Source organism: Chrysoperla carnea, chromosome 2 (assembly GCF_905475395.1).
Source record: "Chrysoperla carnea chromosome 2, inChrCarn1.1, whole genome shotgun sequence".
Taxonomy (NCBI): domain Eukaryota; kingdom Metazoa; phylum Arthropoda; class Insecta; order Neuroptera; family Chrysopidae; genus Chrysoperla; species Chrysoperla carnea.
Genome location: NC_058338.1, coordinates 31,889,471 through 31,911,726, shown reverse-complemented (window position 1 = coordinate 31,911,726; position 22,256 = coordinate 31,889,471). Strand labels below are relative to the sequence as shown.

General features: G+C 27.6%; 1 protein-coding gene across 1 annotated transcript in view; it reads left to right on the top strand.

Annotated features, from left to right (window-relative positions):
* The window catches only part of LOC123293347 (carbohydrate sulfotransferase 5-like), a 28,466-nt gene extending 7,217 nt beyond the window's left edge, over window positions 1–21,249 (top strand). The window contains exons 2-3 of the mRNA XM_044874135.1: window positions 19,876–20,055; window positions 20,803–21,249. Of these exons, the coding sequence (XP_044730070.1) occupies window positions 19,876–20,055; window positions 20,803–21,124 (502 nt within the window). The 3' untranslated portion in view covers window positions 21,125–21,249. The remainder of the gene's footprint in view (window positions 1–19,875; window positions 20,056–20,802) is intronic.
* The last annotated feature ends 1,007 nt before the right edge of the window (window positions 21,250–22,256 follow it).

The following is a 22,256-nucleotide window of genomic DNA, read 5'->3' as shown; positions in this document are numbered from 1 at the left end:
AATATGCTCTTAAATTTTTGGTACTTAGGAAACACTCCTGTATATATCACACAATTTTGAAGGTATCGTGAAAACAGTTATCATGTTTTTGTATTCAAATTCTTAATATGTTGTTATACCATGTATATGAAATATACCAAGGTATACTAAGTTTAGTCCCAAGTTTGTAACGATTAAAAATATTGATGCTATGAATAAAATTTTGGTATCTGTGTTCATAAAACCACATAATTGATCCATTTCCGGATGTCTGAAAACAAAAACGAAAATAGATATCAAGCTGAAATTTTTATAGCGTGCTTAGAACGTAAAAAGTGAGGTCGAGTTCGTAAATGAGTAACATAGGTCGATTGGCTCTTGGTCATTTTGTAAGCCGGTAGAGATAGAACAAGAGTTTAAATTAAAAAATGTTCCTTACAAAAAAATAAACAACTTTTGTTTGAAACATTTGTAAACATCACTGTTTATCCGTGAGAGCGCAAATTATTCGCAAATTGTATATATGTATTATTTTATGTATGTGTAATGTGGCAGAGTAATCAACACATTCCATACATGGTATTTCAACAATTCACTCAGTCAATTGTTTGTTTTCACTTGTTTTCATTATGTTTAACTAAAATCCGTATTTGTAGCAATTATTTAAAATTTTGCTGTTTTACGTATGCTTTTAGATGATTTATTTTGTAAGATGCCCAAGGTTCTGTATTTTAAATTTATGTATTATAATTAGACTAGATCACGATTCACGAACTTCTTTAATTAATTTGACGCAATTGTTTCTTTTTTTTTTTTGGTATCATTTAAGATTTTAACACGCTTATATTAACTTCGCGTATTCGTTGAGTGCGTGGAGATGAAAGAGATAATCTTCAAACGACTGAACAAATTTTCTGGAAATATAAACTAACAAAAATAATCAAATAACAAATCAAAATCGTTTCATCCGTTTAGGACTCCGATGCCACAAACGAATCGATCAGACCTGATTTTGTGTTGGGGATTTCTTATTTTGTGTTTTATTCAACTTATTTGACCGACGTGTTTTCGCTCAAAACAATTTAAGGGTGGATACTTTTGAAATGAGCACACTGTATTCGGTTTTGTGTTTTTATTTATTAACCATATCCATGCTTAATTTAATTTTTTTTACCGAAACATCTGTAATAATTTTTGTATTCAAATGATTTGATATAAAAAGACGACTGACACACCGTTTCAGTGATTTAATATAAAAAATATAGAACTAATTGGCTTGTGACCGACTTCCTCTCAAGCATTTTACCTAATTTTTGTATTAAAAAGAATAAAAAAACTTTATGATTATTAACAAATGACATTGTTAAGTAGAAAATATCAAAATAAAAACTAAATACCATTAAAAGAATTTGGGCCTCATTATTAAAGCGAAACAAGTACTTTATTCTACCAGCATACACGATGTTACCATTAAAAGTGACCATTCATCTATTTTAATTATGAATAAGTTGAATCTCTATATATTATAAATAATATTTTTGTAAAAGTAGTCATTTGACATTACCATAAATTATAGATTTCTGTAAAAATAGTCAATATAACATATTTCACGGCCATCTTTTCTGATATACTCAATGAATAATTACGACTATTACATTTAAAAAAATAGAAAACCATACATATATTTTACCTGTGTAAAACAATCCTTACCATTATTTCGAGTGTTATAGAAAGGGGATAGGCGAGAGCAATCTTTATCAATCTTTACTTTTAAACCCAGCGAAGCGGGTGGGTATCACTCTAGTAAAATAATAATAATTAGTTACCGACCGAAACTGGAATTTCTACCGAAACCGAATCTTCGGTATATGTCTATATGGCCGAAACCGAAACTGAAACTTTTTGAGATATGTTAAAAATTGATTGTTTACTGAAATTTGGCTTATTATTTACACTTATACAGACAATTATTACCTTTTATTATTTTAATTACTTGACGATTGACGCTCAGATTTGACGCTGCTTTTTATCTAGATGGCACTCTGATCGAAATTATACGATGTGATCAAATTTGACGCTAAAAGCTAGCGTCAAGCGTCACTATGAAATCGCACCTTAATAATTCATGTGATAGAGTTCTTGCATGTTATTACAAACATTCGTGTACAGTTGGCATTAAAGTTAACATGTATTATTTATAATTATAGTAGCCTAATGGGAATTTACGTATGACATTAAAAATTTTAGGTTCTGGTCAATAAACAAAATAATTATATAACGGAAGTTATACATAATCAAAAACGATGATACTATTATTCGAAAAAAAAAAATTAAATGGATTCTTTTTTGTGTAGATAATAATGAACATTAAAATTAGATTATTTTACCATGGAATAAAAAAAATAAAATAATTTGAAATACAATACATATTTTACTTTCGTATGTGTATTTTCTAAGTGTGATGATATTAAATTTTTTGAAGAAACTTTTGTTTTAATATAAACGATAAGTTGAACAAATTTTATTAATGCCAGGCAATCCTTCACAGCTTTCCACGTGCGAAGCTAAGGTTTCCCTGGAGAGCGGTGACTTTCAAATATTTCAACTTATTGAGTTTGCTGACGGTAAACATAAGAATGACTTAAACGTGTTATTATTATTATAATTTCGAGGCAAGTAGTTATCGAAAGAAGGAAATTGTGTTTCGGCGGAGACCGAAATGCTCAAAAATTGCTTTACAGAATATGCATTTCGTATTTTAGCAGAGTATTTTATCTTATATTTTCGAACATTACATTCTGCTCTGAATGAAAATTTTCTTCTTCTGGTGGCGTATGATAATAATGTCTCCTCTTAATCGATGTATCTATCTTAATCCTCATCTTAATCGCCCATTTTTCCTCTTAGTCCAATAAACTCTTGTACGTATGACCCCCGCATTACGGCACATTACAATCGTTATATAGCGCCACCGTTTTAATTGAGATCAAAAATATTTTGTCAACATTATTCTTCTATTTTCTTCTGTATTCAATGAATCACCGTCATATTGAAGCCGCTAAATAACACCACGGCTCGCCGAGGAAAGCAGGTAAAGCTTAAACGACGCACCTGTACAAACGGAAAATATTTTGTCCATATAAAAATATTTCCTAATAAAAAATTTTAAGTATGCTGGTTTCTAGAATTCTTGATTTATAAAAAAATTAGTAAAAAATCATCATTTGTGTTTTAAAATCACATCAAGACTCTTGCAAGTGAAATTTATATACAAAAGCGATTGGTTGATTAAGACTGCAAGTTAAAACCTGGCAAGTAGTGTCACATTAACCGTTGTAGCCTGTAGGGGCTAATGGGCGAAAAATTTGTAAGACCTATGATCCTGCAAGTTTTTGGGGCAGTTATTCGTTTTTTATATTTCAATGCTTACAAATAAATTTTTTTCCCAAGTAAATTTATGAAGGTACAAATATTTTTGTGGAGATCCTTCAATGTAGTCTATGGGCCCGGGCCCATACTGCACCCTGCTAAAGTGTGGCATTGATTGTAAGTACATATTTGATGAATATATAAATAACTTATTTGATGAAAAGTCATCCTCATATTTGTAAAATCTGGATACTCTCAAAAAATATTGTAGCAATTTTGGAAAAAAATACTCACTCTACCTCTAAACTTGTCTGGCTAGTGATTCAAAATTGTTTTCAGATTTATGCAGTTATTTTTCTCTTAACAATGATTCAAATGATCATTCTCGCACTTATTCGTGTCGGATTAGTGAGAGTCTACTGTAATTACAGCATTTGTAATTAATGAAAAATGAAATATAATGAAAATAATATAAATAATAATGAAACAGCAAATAAATATAATCAAATACCTACCTAATGGGTATATTGTAACTAATCTAAATCACACGAAAACAATGGAGAAAACTTAAACATTTTTACCTACTGATAAATTTTTTCTTTGAAATTTTAATCTCTATTCAAATGTTACAACGATATGATAATAAATTGCGGACCTAAATTTAAAAAGATTTATTACTTACTGCAAACGATGTAACTAATTCATAATATGATGTTGAAATATATTTTTCGTTGAATATTTGGCTACTGTATTGGTAGATGAAAACGATATCTGACGGCAACATTAAATCATGCTCTTAAAACATTAGTTAATATATGCTGGAAGCCAATTATTTATTATAGTATAAATTAAAGTTCCTAAAAATTATATTCTTTCTATAATAAATAATATATAAATAAATAAATAAAAGTTACAGTATAAGTTGAATTAAATTGTTTCCCCTTGGATTCAGCTTAAAAAAGTTAGAAGAATAAACACAATAACGAAAACAAATATTATGTGAACTGTCAAATTGACAGTTTTCATCTGTCAAAAACTGTTATTAAATATTAATTTTCATTTATTTAATCTTTCAAATGTAAAATGGAATTTATTATTGATAACTGCGAGTTGCAACTCGCCAACTGGTGATTATAATTCGTACTAATTAAAATCAGAAGAAGACCCGAATTAAGTAGTTACAATTTCGGCTACCAGATGGCAATACTTGTACTTACCATTTTTTAAAACCAATAAAATTATTCAAATTCAAATTTTAAAAAAATCGCCAACTGGCGATAAAAATTTGTACCATTAAACAGGAATTAGACCGCTTTTTTAGTAGTTCTAATTTAGACCACCTGATTACTTTATCAACATACAAAATATAAATATAAAATTTATTTTAATAGGGTACTTCGTTAGTGAAAAATAAATTATAAAATTTGATAAAAATTAAAATTTATGTAGAAATATACTTAAATATTCTGATTTTGAGTCATAAAAGTATATAATTGTTTTAATTTATTAAAATTAAAAATCGTAATTTTTAAACTGATATAGGTAATACTTTTCAGACCGATTTTGTTACAAAAAATGTTACATTTTTAATGAACATCAACTTTCTAAGTAAGAGCGTTTTATCTATTTACCAGTTATGTAGTAGAGTGAGCTTTTCATTGAGTCTGAAATCTTAGCTCAAGTTTAATGTCTAACTAATTTTATGACGTGTTTTTGTTAAGTATATATAAGAAGAACTCCACGAAGCCAAAAAAATTTTTTTTTGCATGAAGGTGTTGTATAATGAGAAATACCTGATCGTGTTTTCGTATTAATTTACTAGATACACGTAAAATTAATAATACAAAATAATAATAAAAAGTGAAAACAAACAATTGACTGAGTTGATTGTTGAAATACCATGTATAGACAGTGTTGCTTACTCTGTCACGTTACACATACATACATGTCACACATATATAACTGATATTCCCATATAATATATATTATACAATTTGCGCATAGTTTGCGCTCTCACGGGTAAACAGTGATATTTACGAAAAAATGTTTCAAACAAAAATTTTTATTTTTTTTTTATAAGAAACATTTTTTACATTTAAATTTTTGTTCTATCTCTAACGGTTTACAAGATGGGTCGTATAAACCCAAGGCCCAATTGGCCTATGTTGCTCATTTACGAACTCGACCTCACTTTTTACGTTCTTAGCACGCTATAAAATTTCAGCTTTTTATCTCTTTTCGTTTTTGAGTTATCGTGATGACAGACGACAGTCAGACTTACAGACAACCGGAAATGGACTAATTAGTTTTATCTTAATTAGTTTTATGTTAATGTTGTTATCATGGTATCAGTATTTTTAAGCGTGACAAACTTGGGACTAAACTTAGTATACCTTGGTATATTTCATTTACATGGTATAATAATAATACATAATACAATTTAAATTTTGTGTTGAAGAGTTAAGTTGTTATAGACATTTCAGATTTATTTTGCCCGAGGATTAAACACCAATTGTTCGAACTTTGGTTTGACTAATACAATTTTTTGTTATGTGATTATTTCATACAATAATTACTTTTAACACAAAAAAATAAACCTTGAAAGAAAAATTTTAATAAGTTTGGTATTTTGTTTAACACTTTAAAAAAAAGGAATAATTTTGTTTATACGACGCCTGAGAAAATTTTTTGAACGAAGACATTTCATTGCCTTTTTTTCTTTACTAAACCTTATTACATATATTCAAAGCTACTGCACTCTTCAATTTTTATATTTAATTTCTATGTAAATTCAATTTTATTTTAATTGAAGTACGTATGAAGATTAATAATTAGACAATGATATAATTAGATTTAACTTCCGGATATATTAAGATTTTAATCTTAATTCATGGTCTACCAAATGTCTAGATTCTAAATTAATTTTGTATACTTTTAACAATTTGAATTTGTGTTATGAAACGGTTTGGGAATGATTTGTTATTCCCAAGTTTGAATTAAAACAATTATCTTGAAATTTTACTCTCGAAAAGATAAAAACTTTGTAAACTTTGTGGAAACATATACTATTTGATAAGTAGAATCGAATATTTTAGCTTTTTCTGTCCAGATAAACTTTGATTACAAATGTCTCCGAAAATATTCAAACTCCAAAAAAAAGTTTTATTATTCAATTTAAAAAGGGTTAAATTCTCTATAAAAAAAGGTATCTATCAAAACTTTCGTATTTTGTACAAAAACAGAGTATCTAAAATGTGTTTTTGAATGTATTACTAACGTTCTTTATAGTTTGAAAACGACCATAATTATTTTTCTATGGGCTTTTTCAGAGATTATAAAACCTGGCAAAATGAATGAGAATAATACTTCGGAATGGTAATCATATTTTTGTCTTTAAGATCATTTTTGGAGAAGGGGAAAAAATTCAACTTTTCAATCCAGCGTTTCAATTCCTTTCAAAGAACACATTCTAGCTTTGACGTACGTAGTTTCTTCATTAGAAGTGTCTAGATTTGTATTTATTCACCTGATAAATACCTATTACATTAATTGTTTTTGACCTTTTTATGGGTAATACTTAAATGAATGGTTTGAAGTGGTTCTTACCCTTATATACCATTATTGAATAACGCCTGAAGTTACATGTTTTTAATTACAATTATATACTCATATGATTAGAATAATTCATATAAAAATAAGTCATTTTGAGCTATTTTAAGGGCTTTAAATGTGCGGAGACTTTGCAAAACACAATTGAATTGCTTAAAAAAATGAAATATATATCTTTAATCAGTAATATTTTGAGCTTCAAATACATGGTCAAAGACCGTGTTAATATAGACAAGAGAAATGATTAACTAAGAAAAACGCGGTTTTCACTGTTGTATTCGTTTTACACCTTCAGATAATATCAACCTGGCCAAAATTGATTCAATCCGCGTGCAGGCAAAGCTTGCAAATCAAAACTGGTCCAATTTTAATGTATTAATATCATCTGGTTTTTACGTGTACTAATCGGATATATTTATACATATTGGGGTTTGTATTACAGGTAGGGTTTGCCTCAGCCAGAGTTTGCACCGTCAGGATAAGTTCAAGTGCTTTTGCTTACAAGGAAATTTTGTCTACTACCACAACTGTCAAAAACATCTTGGGTTATTTTTGACATCAACCCTTGATTTATTAGTCTTAGTCAAGGCTTAGGGGCGACATGACAAACCAAGGCCAATTTATTAGGCTTGGTCAATACTTGGGCTAGGGTTGACAAATTAAGGCTTGAAAATCAACGCTAATTTAACCTCAATTCATCATCAAACTTGGCATCTCTTATTTAGGATATTTCGTACTCTATTCTAGTTTGCATATGAAAGTAAAAATGAAACACACCCAAAAAATTTCTTAAATTTCACCCTATACAGAACATAAGTATTATATGTTAAATAATATAAAATGAAAAGTAAAAAAATTAATTACTCTGTACTGTATAGGTAACAATATAACATTAATAATCTTTCACAAATAAAGTAATTAAATACATAAATGTAATGTATGTATTAATAAATACATTTTTTTATTTTAATTAGATAGTTAATAAAGTAATTTAAATTATGTAACATGTACAACTGTACAGTCAATATTTACGCAGTATGTTTGTTCATTGAAATTTTCGCATTCAAAATATAATTACAATACTTTTAGATTTATATGAGGGCTAGGATTTTAATAAATTGCCTACAACATAAAGACATTCATGTGTCAGATTTTTTCCTAATAGTCTAAGAGCTGAGTGGCTTTTTTGAGTACATATTTGAGGTACATTGAAAATATTACAGTTGATAACGTACGAATGTGTGAATGGTGAAATCGACAAACTGGCTGGGAGGCGTTAGTGACCTATGGAATTTTTAACTTGCAATTTTTCCTATGTTAAAAATTTTCTTGAGGCACTTTGAAAACTACACCATTTTAAAGTCTAATATTCAATCATACGAAATATCATCGCCTGGCATATTAGACTTTAAAATGGTGTAGGTTTCAAAGTGCCTCAAGAACATTTTTTGCATAGGAAAAATTGCAAATTAAAAATTTCATATTCTCATAGGTCTGAGAAAACGGCTAATGAAATTTGTAGGGCAGTATGAACATTCAGTTTTACTATTATTTATTAAACATTTCTGTAAGAATTAGCCGGTTGTTTATAAAATTTCATATTCTTGTTATTAGTAATTTATATGTCGAGATATAAAAATTTTTATTATATATTTCTCATATATGTTGTAGGCCACATATTTTAATGCATTCTACGTTTCATTTGAAGTCCAAAAAATTAAAAAAAAAAAACGAGAGTGTTGTAACTTCGAAAAAAATTTTGGAATGAGAACAAAATATTTTGTTTCTGATAGTGATTTCCGCACAGGTGTACCTTGTCAAAAATGCTACTAAAATAATGTTGTTGTATATACTTTGTTGAAAATATTCGCTATGCTTTTGCAACTTCCATTGCGAATTGTTTTAAAGCATACAACACAATTAGCTTATAATATTTTATGGTCATAAATTTAAAACAAACTATTTATGAAATTATGTATAGAAGCTTAAATCTGATATTTCTGATACGAGTCCTTACATAAGTAATCGCATTTACACTGCTTTATGAATCTATGCAGCCCCGTTTAAAATTGTATCTTTCGGATCATATAATTAATATCCGATTTGAATGTGATGAGCTACTGGTGTATATAAAATTAATGTGGTTTTAATTTTAATTAATGATAGTGTTTAAAGAGTGCTATTTTATTTTTGTTTACAGGTGTCACCATAAATTGGGCAGCTTAATATTTTTAAAACGCAATAATTCCAAAATAAGACTGTCTTCCAAATAAAGAATTTTATTAAATCTTTAATTCAAACTTTCATTAATTATCTACACGGTTGGCCTAAAGTAACTACCTAATATTTAATCTTCTATATATACTCTTATAGCTAAAAAACATTGGCGTCATTTAAGAAAACAAAATTTTCGAAATTCTTCTCCTAAAGCTGCAAAAAGGGAATGCAATTTTTTATATGCATATCCCATTTAAATAATTTCCCAGACAAATATAGATCAACGTTTGCCATGATGTCAACGTTACTAAGATAGATTTTCGCCATGACTGTCTATAACATGTTAAATTTCTTATAACTCTGTGATTTGTATTTCAATTTTAATAAATTCGCTCCGAGCGTGAATTTCGTTTCCATGACAACGATACACTACTTTAATTATAGAATTAATGGATGCATATATAATTGTGTGGATTGCATTGAAAACTTACATTTAAAATTTAATATTCTTGTTTCACAAATTTAAATAAATAATTACGATAATTAACATTTGAAAAATAATATTTGTACAATTTGATTTCTTATTTTCACAATTTTTAATGCATTAAGTTTAATTAATTAGTGTTTTTCAATCATTTTAATTTGACAGTTTCTATATCATTAACATGTAAATAATTGCAAATTAGTCATAACAGCCCACTTTATCTCCAAAATTTTTCACTTAAAGCGCTGGCATCGATTTTATTATCCCTACCATGACTACGCACACAACGAATAGCATACTCTTGGATTGCTCTTTCAGAGAATAATAAAATTTTTCTTAAATGATTCCAGCGCCAGGAACGAAACATTAAAGGAACCAAAAAATTTGTCTTCTAACTTTTAAGCCATGCAATATATTAATCTGAAAAAAGTTTCAAAAGTATTACTCAATAAAAAATTGGCAACTTATTTTAGCTGTCCATCATTTTTAACAATTAAAGTGCCATAGGGTCGCAACACTGTGACGAAAAGGGCATCTGGGATAGTTATGATATGGGGATTCAGGGCTACGCCAATGATTGGAATTCAAATATGTCACATAAAAATTTAAAAGTATATTTATTAATAATAAATATTATTTATGTGTACATTCCTATATAAAAGCAAATAAAAATTAAATATTTATTGCTGAATAAAAAAAAAAAATTGGTATAACTATCCAATTGATAAAAAATATGCATTACCATTACTCGCTGTATGTTTTACCCATTTTTTGCTGAGTCTTTTTTGTTGTAGGTACATACATATAGCTTATTATAATAATAAAAGTATCAGAGATCTGTGTAAAGTGGAACAAAATTGTCCCACACATAATTTTCCGTTATGTTAAATAGTTACTAAATGTATTTACTGCAACACAGTTTTACCTCTATGTACAAATCAAAAACATATAACACAGAGGTTCTCAAATTTATATATTTCGTCTATCGCCCACGAAAATCAATTATTTTTCAGATTCTTATTCTTCACGTATTCAACCTAAAATTATCTTAACTAAACTATGTAAACAAAATTGTACACAGCTATGTATAGCTCGGATGGTAGAGCGCTGGCCCGTCAAGCCGAAGGTTATGGCTCGAAATCAACTGAAATTACTATCTTTCTTACAATGCTATTTTGCCATCAAAGATAGTAAATACGATAGATTGTTAAAATTTTTCTGGCATAATGTCAAATTAAGTAAACTACTAAGCACGTCTGCTGATAAAGCCATAGCATTGTAGAGACCATTTGCTAGCAATCTAATGGTCTGAGAGTAAAAGGCATAATTCAAGAAAATCAAGAGTGTATTATGATTTTCAAAAACATTTTTCCGATAATATAGTTCGAAACAATATTAAAAATTTCATTTCTGTCCATCCACTTTTATAAAAATTATTTATTCATAATTGTACTTTTAATCAAGAATTTTATATTTTTATGGATTTCCCGAAAAATTAATTTCTATTATAATAATTATTAATATATGATTATCAAAGAGGGCGTAGAGTTGCCTTTTCGAAGTGGGCCTCTAAGACGCCATGCGTACTAAATTGTGTCTGGTGATATATTTGTTGATTTTCCACGATCTGAAAATTTAAGGTATAATGTTTCCAAACCAGTTTTTATACAAAATGAAATGAAGTTTTTGATTAAATGTTAAAAATAACCGTCCCGTTGAGAATTGCTTAGTTTCGAAATCGCTAACAAAATTGGAACTTTTTGCATGGGCTAAATATACGACTAGCAGATGGCTAAGACTGGCATGTTTTAAATCATATCTTTAAAAATTTGTCTACAGATTTTTTTTCTTGGAAAAGAGTCGTTTTCTTGGTACCTTGGTTGCTTGTTCTATCGTTATATAGAGGTCGTGTGGTATTCGTATCAGATTTCTCATACCAATTTTCTTAAGATTGGATTATAATATAAATGTTTGTCTTTATAAATTGCAAAATACAATAGAATTGTTTCTAAAAGTGTAATAAGTAGCTAGTCTATAAGATATTTATCTGTAATTGCAAGTTTTTTAATCTTAAAAATATGGTCAAAGACCTTTAATAAATAGGGAATGATTTACGATGAAAATCCGGAATTTAATTTTCACTTTTGTAGTGTAAAATAAATAGATCGGAAGCAGAAAAAAGGCAGATACGTACTAACTTCAAGTATTTAATAAAATGTCTCTAACGAAGTGTTTTTACGTTAGTTGCAACATATGAATCGAGAAACTATATCATATACTAGATCAGGGCTTCTTAAACTATGGGTCGCGACCCCATTCGGGGTCGCGTAGCAAAATTCTGGGGTCGCGAAAGGTAAAAATACAATTTAAGAGAAAATGTTTTTTAACTTGTAAAATTATTGTTATAAAGATAAAATAACAATTATCGTAGATAAATATATCATAAAATCTTCTAGTTCGGAAAGATTGTTTGTACCTGCATTTCTATTAAGAGTATTATAATAACTTGAATAACATTTACTATGAATTATGAAATGTTATTGGAATTAATAAAAAATATAAATTTATTTTTGTAAATCTCTAAAAGCCGAAATAATCCCGAGAAATAATTATCAACAAAATTTCTAGGTATAATTGCTAAAGAAACAGCTTTAACACATATTAAATCCCAATATCGTTCAGCGATAAAAAATGTTGAAGAGGTCTTACGTCCAGCAGTTTCAAACATTCCACCAAGATTTGATTTGTTATGCAATAAAAAACAGGCACATCCATCTCATTAAATTTTTAACTTATACTTTAATTTAATACTTACCACGCAACTACTTGAATATATTCGAGAGAATTAAGACGGTCAGAATCCACTTTTATTTTTGAAACTATAATAAATACAAATTTATAATTTTTTGTGCAATTTTTAATTTTAGATTTTTGTATGTTTCAAAACGAATTCTAAACTTATATATTTTCTTCTGTATATGTATATTGTTACCTAATAAATAAATCATCAAAAAATATTAATTTATTTTTCTTTTATATTTGTATGGGGTCGTCAAGAAACTCGCAATCATAAATGGGGTCGTGAATTACAAAAGTTTAAGAAGCCCTGTACTAGATTGTGAAACAAGAGCAATAAATTGTCAATTTAATACCAGTGTTTCAATCGGTTTTACCTCTCGAGTACTACATAATCCACCATTGATTACTTTTTTATGAATACGTGATTAGTTCTCTCTCCACAATTGAGGGCGACAAAATTACTTGTAGTCACAAAAAATGGTAATTTGACCAAAGAAACTGGACAATAAATTGTTTTTCTCTTGTAAAATTATGTGAAAATATTTAATTGTATATTGTGTAACAAGAGTGAAAATTATTGTATATTGCATATAGTGGGCTTAGAAATGTTTGTCTCTCACAATTTTCCTTACGATGACAAATCGTTAATTTTTTATTGAGTGTTACAAGTCTATTTGTCTCAAGAAATTGGTAATTTGAGTGCGGAAAGTAAAGATGCATTTAATGTGCAATTAAAATGCTTCTCATCAAACAATGACCACTCTGTATACCTATGGAATACTTAAATGATAAATACATTCAAAATAAAAATTACATGTTGATTGTAAAATGTTTCAGTTTAATATACGTACAGTAAACAGTTGTAAAACTTTCAAATCGCGTGTCTATTTTAAATAAACCAAATATAATAATAAAATACACATACAGCATGTATGCATTTATTATAATTAAATTGTAACTATATATCTATCTGTGAATAAAATAATAATAATAATAATAATACCTATAGTAATAATGAAGGAACTGGTATTTCAACCTTTAAAAATTATTTTTTATAGAATTACTTTTATTAAATTAAAATTATTTGTTTATTTTATATTTATACCTCTATATGTTCAATCAACGTGGTATCTTATTAAAGCATGTATTCATTTAATTTGAATTCATACAAATATAAATACTGTGATTCGTACGGAGATTTGTCCACCGGCAAGTCTAAGTAATGCTCATACATATTCATTAATACTTATCAGTAATTAGTCCAGGGCTAATCCGATTCTGAAAACCCGAATTGAAGATCCGGAAGAGGACTGAAGGTAGGGAAATGTCTGCTTTAAGAGATTTTTACAATTTCCGGCTAAACTATACTTCTTATTGGAAAAAGTTAAATATAAATTGTAGATTATCAAAATATCTTAGACTCCAATTTCCAACATAACCTTTTTATGGAGACCAGACACAAAAAACCAGTTTTTAATTTCTTTCTGCAACAAAAATTTTTATTTTTTTGGAGCTAAATGTTCATTTTGTTACTTTTTACGAGTTGGAAATTGGGAAAAAAGACAAATTTTCAAGTAAAAATTTAGATGGTAAATTATTGAATTTTTTAACTCTACTAGTGCTCATTCTTTTCTTTGAAACCTTTAATTAACGGTGGGAGACTCTTAAATTCAAGATCAAATGGCGCCAATGATTCAGGAATGTTATTTCCTATTGTGTATACATGCCCAAAGAAGGGAAAAAAGATGTTGAATGGTTTCTACGAAATTTTCTGATAGCTTTCGATCAAAGTCTTCAAAGCTAGGACATTATGAAACTATCAAATTCCACAATCAATTAATCTAAAAATTTCGATAGATTAATATTTCAATAACTAAATCTATCACAAAGTCCACATAAAGTATTTAGATCATTTTTATATTCTTGTTATTATCAACGAATATAAGGGAATTTGGTAATATAAACATTAATTATGAAAATATAATAGCATTCGCATAGCATTCCGCGTATATATGGAGGTTGTTTGACGTTTACACCAGAAAAAATAAAAATTGTTTTAGGTATACAGAGGCCGTATATAATTGTTACCAGCTAAATTTTTTTTATTACATTGTTACTTTTATAAAATTACAGTTTTAATTATTCATTTTCATTAATTTTATTTGGTTGAAAATAAAGAAAATCGTTTATACTACGCGACTATCAATATTTTTTAGAGATTACTCTATTTACAAACATACGATTTCCTGAATAACAATAAAAAATCGTTGGCTAAAAAAAATCCCTTCCTGTTATTACTTATCTTACTATAATTTTTATTTACTTATCGCACATTTACTACAGTCATTTTAAACAGTTTATTTAAAAAAAATTTTTAAAAATACTTAAACAAGCTGATAATAATTATTGTGGAAATATATCATTCAATAGAGAAAAAATTCAATTCAAAGGAAAACTTCTTACGCATTGAAAATGTAATTTTAATCAATTTATATTAAAATCGATAAAAGTCAATCTTTTTAGAATTTAAAAAAAAAAAACGGTCAAGTGTGAGTCGGACTCGCACACGTAGGCCTCCGTAACATTGTACAAGGTATAATACTTTGTACTTTTTAAACAAGATACAACACTATCCGCTTACCAACATGAACTAATTTTATTTGTTATTTTAGAGCGACAATATACACTCAGTCAAAATTTCAGTTGTCTAACTATTGCGGTTTATGAGATCCAGCGTGTTGACAGAAAGGCGGACAACGGAGTCTTAGTAATAAGGTTCCGTTGGTTACCCAACAGGTACGGCACCCTAAAGAAGTGCTTCAGTTTTAAGAGTCAATATCTCGATTAATATTAATGCTAAGCAATTCATTTTAATTGCAAAACATCAAGAAAATTCTAGATCAAAAGTTTATTTTGAACCATAAATTAAAGATTTCTGTAAAAATCCTTAACTAGATACAATTCATTGCCATCTTTTCTGATACACGCAATGAATCAAGTGCATCAATGTGCATATATTTTATCTGTGTAAAACAATCTCTACTCCTATTTCGAGTGTTATCGAAGGGGGATAAGTGAAAGCAAGAGATGTGGAGGCTATAACACGCTGGTAAAATATAATTATAAAAATTATAACACTTCTAACAACTAAACTGCAAACCTTTTCCGTCGAATATAAATAATATTTTATTATAGAAGCGCTAGCGTAGAAAATACTTTCAAAAATACTATATTTTAACGAGACCCTAGTTTTCAAACAATTGGTCCTTTGGAAGTTACGATATCACAAAAAAGAGGTCTCTTGTACATCTGACTGTACAAGAGACCTCTTTTTTGTCGGGTATTAAAATTGAATCGATCAATATAAAGAAATATAACAGTTTTACAAATTAATATATATTTTTTTTTAATAAATAAAATTGATAAAAAGAAAATTTCGTTTTGATTTTTATCATTTCAAGGAAACGGAATAAAAATATAATTCAATAATCAAACAAAGCTCACATTTCCAAAAACTTTTATAGTTGGCGCCAGACATATTATTAGAAAGAAATTAAAGAAAGAAACTTCTACTAAATGTTGACGAATGTTGTTGCTGCTTGAAGGTACATTATGTTCTCTGTCAAACATTTGATGAATTTACTGACCTATAAAGTGTGAATACTTTGATGTAAATCATGTAAATGAATATAAACAATATTTACTAAGTAGAATTTTTAATTTACTGAAATAAAGTTATTGTTTTCACCTCGATATACGAAAATAATAATTTGAAAAAGTTTTGAGGTGTCCGCCCGTACCCTCTTAATTACCCTATAAATTTGAATGCCATTTGTAGTCACATCGGAGCGTAGCAAAAGAGAATTTTGAAGGAGGGAAACGCAAAATTTGGAATATATATTCTATAACTTATGATCAAACAATTGTTTTCTGTAAAGTAAGCTCATCCTTTTCTTATGAAAAAAGCAAAACAGTTTTGATTGTCAAAATTAAGACTATGTAAGAGTAACAAAGATACAATTATAATTCCCAATTTCATTTGCAGGTAACTCAAACGCGATATGATTTTTTCTTTTCATATGTTAAATTATTTATATATGGTGAAAATCTGATACAATTTCGATGCGAATACAATAATTTATTGAAACAGAAAGTTATTGACTTACCATAGACCATACCCACTATATGGATGTTTTTGTTGTTGCAAGTATCTAAACAAATTGTTACAATGATTATTTGAAAAACAATAATAATAAGACAAATTAAATATATCTGTGTGTTTGTGTGTTTTTTTAGATATATTCCATTTATTTTTGGTATCAATGTGGTTTTATAAAATCAAGGTCAACATAATGAAATTAAAACAAATCAAATAACTGTTATTTACTTTATATTTTATTTTATTTCTCTTTAGAGTTCCGTATCAGTACAAAACAAAAGAAATTATTGCGGCCTTTGCTTGTTTCAAACCTCAAAAACGACAAAGTTTCATGCAAACTTTCACCCCCTATTTAACCCACTTGAAGAATGCATTTTTTGAATAGTAACACAGTAAACTTTTGTTTTAAACCATAAGATCATTTATCATTTTTACATTTCTAATTTCAAAATTGACCGAGTTTCATATAAATTTTCAACTTTCATTTTAACCCCTTAGAGAATGTATTTCCAAACATTCACATCGTTAAATTTTGGTACAACTTCGTTAAATAGCACTGTTATTGATAGTTCCATTAAGTAATTTCACAAAAAATACAAAATTTAAAAAATTAAATTTAATATGTAATGTACAATATCGCAGTCCCTATATATAATAAATGTGAAAGTAAAGTTTGTTTGTTACGCTTTCACGCAAAAACTACTCAACGGATTTTAATGAAATTTTACAATAATAGAGCTCATTTAATTTATAAAGATAAATAAACATCATTGCAAAGCATTAATTAAATATTTCTGTAAAAAGAGTAAACGAGATACAATTTATGACCATCTGTTCAACTAAGATTTTCTGGTACACTCAATGCATTATGACTATTTTAAAACTGTACATATACTTTTACCTGTGTAAAATAATCCTTATCCCTATTTCGGATAAGTGAGAGTAAAGGAAGTGAGAGCTGTAACACAGTGTCTTAACTTTTAAATTAAGCGAAGCGGGCGGGTATCATGCTGTTTTTTTATACAAATAAATTAAATACATATTTAATAATTACACAATTTCAAATAATATATAATTTCATGGAATTAGAAACATCCTTACATGATGACCCCTGCAATGTTTGTACACTGGACAGGTATATTTCATTATTAACTTATTCATAAGTTAATTACAAAATCAAAAATAATACCTACCTTGATATTTATTAAATGAAACTAAAATCCTTGGAAAATTAATTGATACTCAATTCTTTTGATTACTTACATCCATATATGTAATACATATGTGTACAGATTGTGTATTCGACTATATTCCACACGATCCTTTCAGTGAACAATTCTAAATCTGTATATTTTCCTTCTATTCTGTAATCGTATTAATAGTGGTGACGAATCTTCCCATTTTGTTTCTCTACCTTCATTTTCAGTTTTCTTAGTAGTATTTTAAGGTTAACTCAAATTATTTACTGAAATCGACTGAAACTGAAACTGAAATCGACTGCTATGCAAAAAAAAATGTGTTATTTATATTATATAACAATGATTATTATTCGATGTAATATGTAAAGATTTATTGTAATAGGCTTTTGTACTTAATTTGAAAAAAATACTATTTGCATTATGTATTTTACATTTTCAAAAACCAATTCAAATTTATTTCGAAAACAATATCGAGTGTCATGGCGTCTTGAATGACATCACGACTGGGCATATAAGCATTTTTTTTTATGCAAGTTTCAGCAGTTGTAATCAAATAACCTGCTTCGTTCTATTGAAAAGTAATGTTGTTTACACTGCGTTTGTTATGGCTTGATGTGATACTTTCAAAACTTTCTGATTTATGTTTGTTGTCACGTGACTGAATACCTAATTTTACTAAAATCATTTTATAAAAATAATAATAATCCTTATTTTTTATTCAAAATAATTTTGTGTTTTGTTATCGACATATCACATATTCAATTAATCATTAGAAACTTTTATCCAACCGATTTATTCTTGTTGAACAAAAGCCTATTAGCTTGAACTTGATTTTGGGTTTTACCATGCTTTTGTTTTTACTTTATTCGTTGTAGTAAACTTATAGAAAGATTTTTAATAATCCATCAGTAATCGTGTACAGTCTAATAGAATTAAAAGTGAAAAAATTTATTATTTCATTAAACAAAAGAAAACAGTATGTTAGAAAGTAAATATAAATTAATAAAAATAATTATCTCCACTAATAAAAATTTTTAAAAGATTGTTATTTTAATTTTAGGAAAAATAGTTATTATGGGGTTTATCCACAAGGTTTTATTAAAGTCCTTAGGATAAAATAATGCAAAGAATTATCAAATATCACATAATTTCCCGCGTTTAAGACTTGTTAATCATTAATAGAGATTTGCATAACTTTTACCTGCTATACAGCAAAAATTGTTAAGAAAACGCGTGAAAAACCACCCAATAATAACGATTTTCTGTTCTATACATTCTAAAAAGATGGGATTTTTACCTATCGATACAAAATAAAGTCAAACTAACAGAAAATTTCGAAAAATTCCATTTTTCATAACGCAACGGAAAATCGGAAAAACGTCGATTAAAATCCCATCTTTCTAGGATGAATAGAACAGAAAATCGTTATTTCTGGGTAGTGTTGAAAATTATTAAAATTAAAGCATGAATAATGATCTAATATCATATAAAGAAATTTTTTAATTACCACGAACGAATTTTAATTGATGTTTGTTTAAACATTTATATTTTTTCCCAAATTTAATTCGTATTTTTAGTACTTTTTTCTAATCACAATTCATTTGAGCAATCAAATTTGAGTTTTTTATTTAGATATTTGCATTTTTAAAACATAGATATAAATTAAAAATTCACAATAGTAGGGATTCAAATTCAATTATTTCTTCATTTACTCAAAAAACTTTATTTTTGTTTTTATTACGCATTTTAGTTATGGTTTAATTAGCTCACCTTGATATAAAATTATTTGATAAAACCGTAAATTGAAAAATATTAATAATGCCCCCTTAGTGAAAAAACAGTTTTATATGTTTTTTCTTATGCTTTGTTTAATTAGGAATTTTAAGCGTTCATATTTTGCGTACTTCTATTTTTAAAGATTTACAAAAACCAACTTCACTTTTCTGCCCGTGTAGTGAGAATTTTTCATCTAAAATAATTTTAAAAAATTTAGTCAACAACTCTATTATTCGAATAATTTTAAATTTTGTAAATTAATAATTTTATTTATTTATTTTCAGGCCGACAGTACGAGTTTTATTTTTAGTACGAGATCCACGTGGCACTTTGCAATCAAGAAAACATCGGACATGGTGTCCTGGACAACCTGATTGTGATCAGCCATCAATTTTATGTTCTGATTTAGTATCAGATTATAGTGCTGCCATACGCCTACAAAAATTGTATCCGGATAGATTTAGGTAATATTAGCAAGACATATTTAATTATTAATTTTCCACCTCCACTGATGAACTTTTCATCTACCAAAAAAAGTTGTTATAAGCGCGATTCTCATTAAAAATGTTTTTATAGCTTTTTTATTAAAAAATTTTTTTAATTAAATATGTTATCAATGGAAATTTTATTAAAAACATGATTTATCACGTTAATTGAAAAATCTGTAATTTTCCACAGTCGCAATATTTCTGTCATCAATCCGTTTTTCTGTAGTTTTAAGAACCTGTTGAGGTTTTTGATTTGTTCGCAATCAAAAATCGTCAAAATCATTATTACGTGATTAATGAATGGCACCTTTTGGCAAACATAGTATATGACGTCAGATACTAAGTTCAATATCTTTGTCTAATATTTGTCTAATTTAAGTTGTTTAGGCTTGCCTTGACTTAAAAATAATATGATTTTAATACTAAAATCCCATCTTCTATGCCAATGAATTAACAGTAATGAATTTTTTGGTCCAATAAAACAGTGCCCACATACCCAATTTTTGTAAAATTACATATTTCGTTTTAAATAACGCCCAACCCAAGCAACTGTATGCTTAAGTAAATGTGAATAAATTGATTTACTTTGAGCCCTCCCTACTCTATATGGTACAACGTTGTACTATATTATTACAATCCTACCTATTCAGCAAGATGTCTCCGACGAAATGTTAAATATTCTGATAAAAAGTCTTTATAAAATGTTTTTGATTTCTTTTACAGAGTAATACGGTACGAAGATCTATCATTGAATCCATTCGAACAAGTGCAAGATTTATTACAATTCTTTCAATTAGATTTTGGTGAGACTGTACGAAAATTTTTAGATAATCATACAAAATTCGATATGGGTGGTGTTTCAAGTACATTTCGTAATTCAAAAAGTGCACCATTTCATTGGCGCTCAGATTTAGAATTTAATGAAGTACGATTAATTGAGGATCAGTGTAGTGAAGCAATGGAATTATGGGGCTATGTGCGTGCACCAAATGAAACAGAATTAAAACTTTTTAATCCTTTAACCGATTATAAAGTGGAACGTTAAACAAATTCAACATGTATACAAACGGATTTATAAATTTATGTATTGAGCAAAAATTTAAAAAAAATTGTGTGTTTGTGTGTATTATTCGATTTTTTTGTGATATTTTTTATAATAGTTCTTTTGTATTATGCGCTGATACTAGATTTCATTTTTGGGTAAAAATTTTGAAGCTAAAATTCAATTTAAAAACGCTTGAAGTGAATTAATGAAAAATAGTAATAATTTAATTTACTAAATTAAATGAAAATTAGAAATGAATTAATGAAAAAAATAATTATTTAATTTAATAAATTAAATGAATATTCGGAATGGAAATAATTGGTTAGGGTTAATTCAAAGTACATGGAAATAACGAACATGTTAAGAAAATATATTTAGTTAATACAAATTTTAAGACATAAACGTAATAAAAAAAGTAAAAATGTTCGGAAATTTAAAAAAAAAAAGTCGTGTGGCTTGTCATTTGTTATATATGATACACAAACAGTTGGTAGTTTGATTTACAGTTGGTAGTGACGAAGTGCAATTTTCTAGATTCTTGAATATCGAACGCATACGCAATAAACGTTTTATTGTCGTATATGAACTTTATCCGACATTCGTTATCGGATTATTTTGATTTAATACTGTACATGAAATAACCTAGTTCAATCTGGAACTAAATTTAAATATGGAACAGGAAATAGGTATCTATTTTTTCATAATAAAATTACGCCCTTATTTCTGATTCTAAAAGATATAAGAAAACAATTAGCTTAAAGAATCAAATCTACAAATTTATATTTAGGCTACGATAAAAAGTTTTTAAAACATATCATGAGCTTTTTTGAAATATTTTTTAACTAGCATGTTTTTATGCGAACAAAAACGAAAGGAAGCTATTGCCTGCGAAATAACATAGCACTTTTCTATTTAATAATAGTTTGACCAGGAATATTTAGGTATGGTATTAAAATCCAATACCAACCAGTGATTTTTTTTTAATAGTCGACTTAACAATTTATATTACGGTCAATTCAAATATTACATGAAGAGAGATAGCTATATTAACACAGCACTTGCTACACTATATTTATTATGGCAAATAATCGCGTGGTAAATTAGAGTTATAAATAACACATTATTTGACTGC